The sequence below is a fragment of the Poromitra crassiceps genome (genome assembly GCF_964638095.1).
Source record: "Poromitra crassiceps genome assembly, contig: HAP1_SCAFFOLD_2587, whole genome shotgun sequence".
Taxonomy (NCBI): Eukaryota; Metazoa; Chordata; class Actinopteri; order Beryciformes; family Melamphaidae; genus Poromitra; species Poromitra crassiceps.
This window is the reverse complement of record NW_028149839.1, coordinates 1,054-3,000: the sequence shown is the minus strand read 5'-3', so window position 1 is coordinate 3,000 and position 1,947 is coordinate 1,054. Positions and strand designations below refer to the sequence as shown.

Sequence of the window (1,947 nt, the reverse complement as noted above, 5' to 3'; positions counted from 1 at the left end):
TCATGGCACTCATTTAGTGCACGGCGTCAATCTGGTGTGACACTCACCACACCTTCACTTCAGTGACTCCAAATGTGATGCTGTTGTTTATGTTTTCATCTTTAGAATGACGAAAATGCCCATCCAAAACCAGACATTCAATTGGAAATCATGTCTAAAGAATAGCAGGGCATCAGACAGTTCACTACCCTTGTCCCTCCATGCATCTAATCTAATATTAGGCAGCCTAATATGAAATAAAGTATCCTAATGATGAGGCTATTTTACCATCAGAACATCAGCACATTTCTGAAATTCGAAATCAGAAATCTGGTGATGTGATGAGATGGGGCCAAGATAAATCAGTGTAATAACATCATCGCCAAACATATCAGCTTTAGAGGGAACATTTGTCTTGAATGCTATGTTTTGTTTTTTCTTTGACAGATTTCTGGAAACTTTGCTTTATTGTTTTTTGTCCATTAAAATGATGAAAATAGGCTATGGAATGGACGAAAAGTCAAATCAATGTTGGCCTCACTTGCGAAGGTATAAGTGTCCAACAGTGGACGCCCCCCATTGCTCAATAGAGCAGCGTTCAGGGCCAATGTTCCCTCCATGCTGTTGGAGCGTCTGTCCTCGCCAGCAGCACAGTGTCACACACACAAAAGATGAAAGCAAAAGAGGGGGGCTTTACCGAGGCTTCGCTCACCTGCGAGCCTGAGCGAGCTCATGCGTTGGAACTCAGGCTCTTGCAGCCACTTCCACATGCGGCGGAAGGTCTCTCTGCCGGACTTGAGCTTGGACCAGGGCTTGGGGTTCCTCAGCAGGTCGGACAGGGTCCCCTGGGACCTGCACAGCACCCGCTGGGCGAAGATGGCCTGGGGGATGCTGTAGCGCTTCAGCTCCGTGGTGATCCTCTGAGCCACCTCTTTGGTGTTCACCTCCTCCATCTGTCCCCCTGACACACCGCCTCCACCGCCCCCCAGCTGCCCGGGCCCGGAGGCCTGCTCCCGGCTGTTCCCGAGCACCTGTCCGTGCCCCTGCGCGCCGAGGTGGGCGTGCGGGTGGTGGTGAAGGCCGTTTATCTGCACCATGCCCGCCGAGGAGCTCATGTGCTGCTCCGTGTGTCTGCCCAGCATGGCCGGGTGGTGCGCCTCGAAGCCGCTGGGGGTGAGCATCTTCTCCCCGGGCATGGCGGCGCCGGGGTGCGCGTAGGGCGGGATGCCGGCCTGGGAGGTGTGTATGCTGGCCAGCCCCGAGCCGGACAGCGGGGAGAGGCTCTGGCCCATGCAGGGGTCTTTGTGATGATATGCGGGGTACAGACTGTTCATAGGGGCCAGACCCCGGTCCTCGCGCATCAACGTGAAGCTGCCGCTGACATTCCCGGGGATCCTCTGGTGCGGATGCGGGTGGGGATGGTGGGGGTGATGGTGGTGATGGTGCGGGGGGAACTTGTCGGACACGGTGGAAATGGGGGGTAAGGGCTGCAGCGGGGTGAGGGTGGTGTAAGTGCTGCTGGCGCTCATGCCTGGGGGGACTTCGCACATGCTGATGGCCGGGTGCAGGTGTCCATGATGTCCGGGGTGATAGTCTCCGCTGTCCAGAAGGGTCGCCATGCCCATAGCGCGGTGGCTCAGACCCCGGTGGACCGGCCGAGTATGATGCGGACTGTGGCCGCTCAGCAGCTCGCCGTGGCTGCCCACAGACTCATGGCTCATTCCGTGCAGGTCGCCAATATTCTCCATCGACAGCTGGGCGTTCATGATCCGGGCAGCGCTGTGGACAAACCATCTATCTGACCTACCGCAGGTAGCTGGCGTCCACAAGTCCTCACGTCCAATAAAGTTCTATTTCCTTTTGTTGTTTTTTCTTTTTTCTTGCAGCAACCTCCGTTATTAATTGCCTATTATTGACCTGATATTTATCTAGTTTTTTCTATCTCCGATGCTGTTCTTCCAAAAAGGG

The 1,947-nt window shown here is 55.1% G+C and overlaps 1 protein-coding gene across 1 annotated transcript; it reads right to left on the bottom strand.

The window, feature by feature from the left end:
- Positions 1-676: 676 nt before the first annotated feature.
- Positions 677-1,745, bottom strand: LOC310772232 (hepatocyte nuclear factor 6-like; the record flags this gene model as incomplete). Its single annotated transcript, XM_083664652.1, has 1 exon — positions 677-1,745. A coding segment is annotated over one exon (1,069 nt), but the record flags the coding sequence as incomplete, so codon positions are not given.
- Between the last annotated feature and the right edge of the window lie 202 nt (positions 1,746-1,947).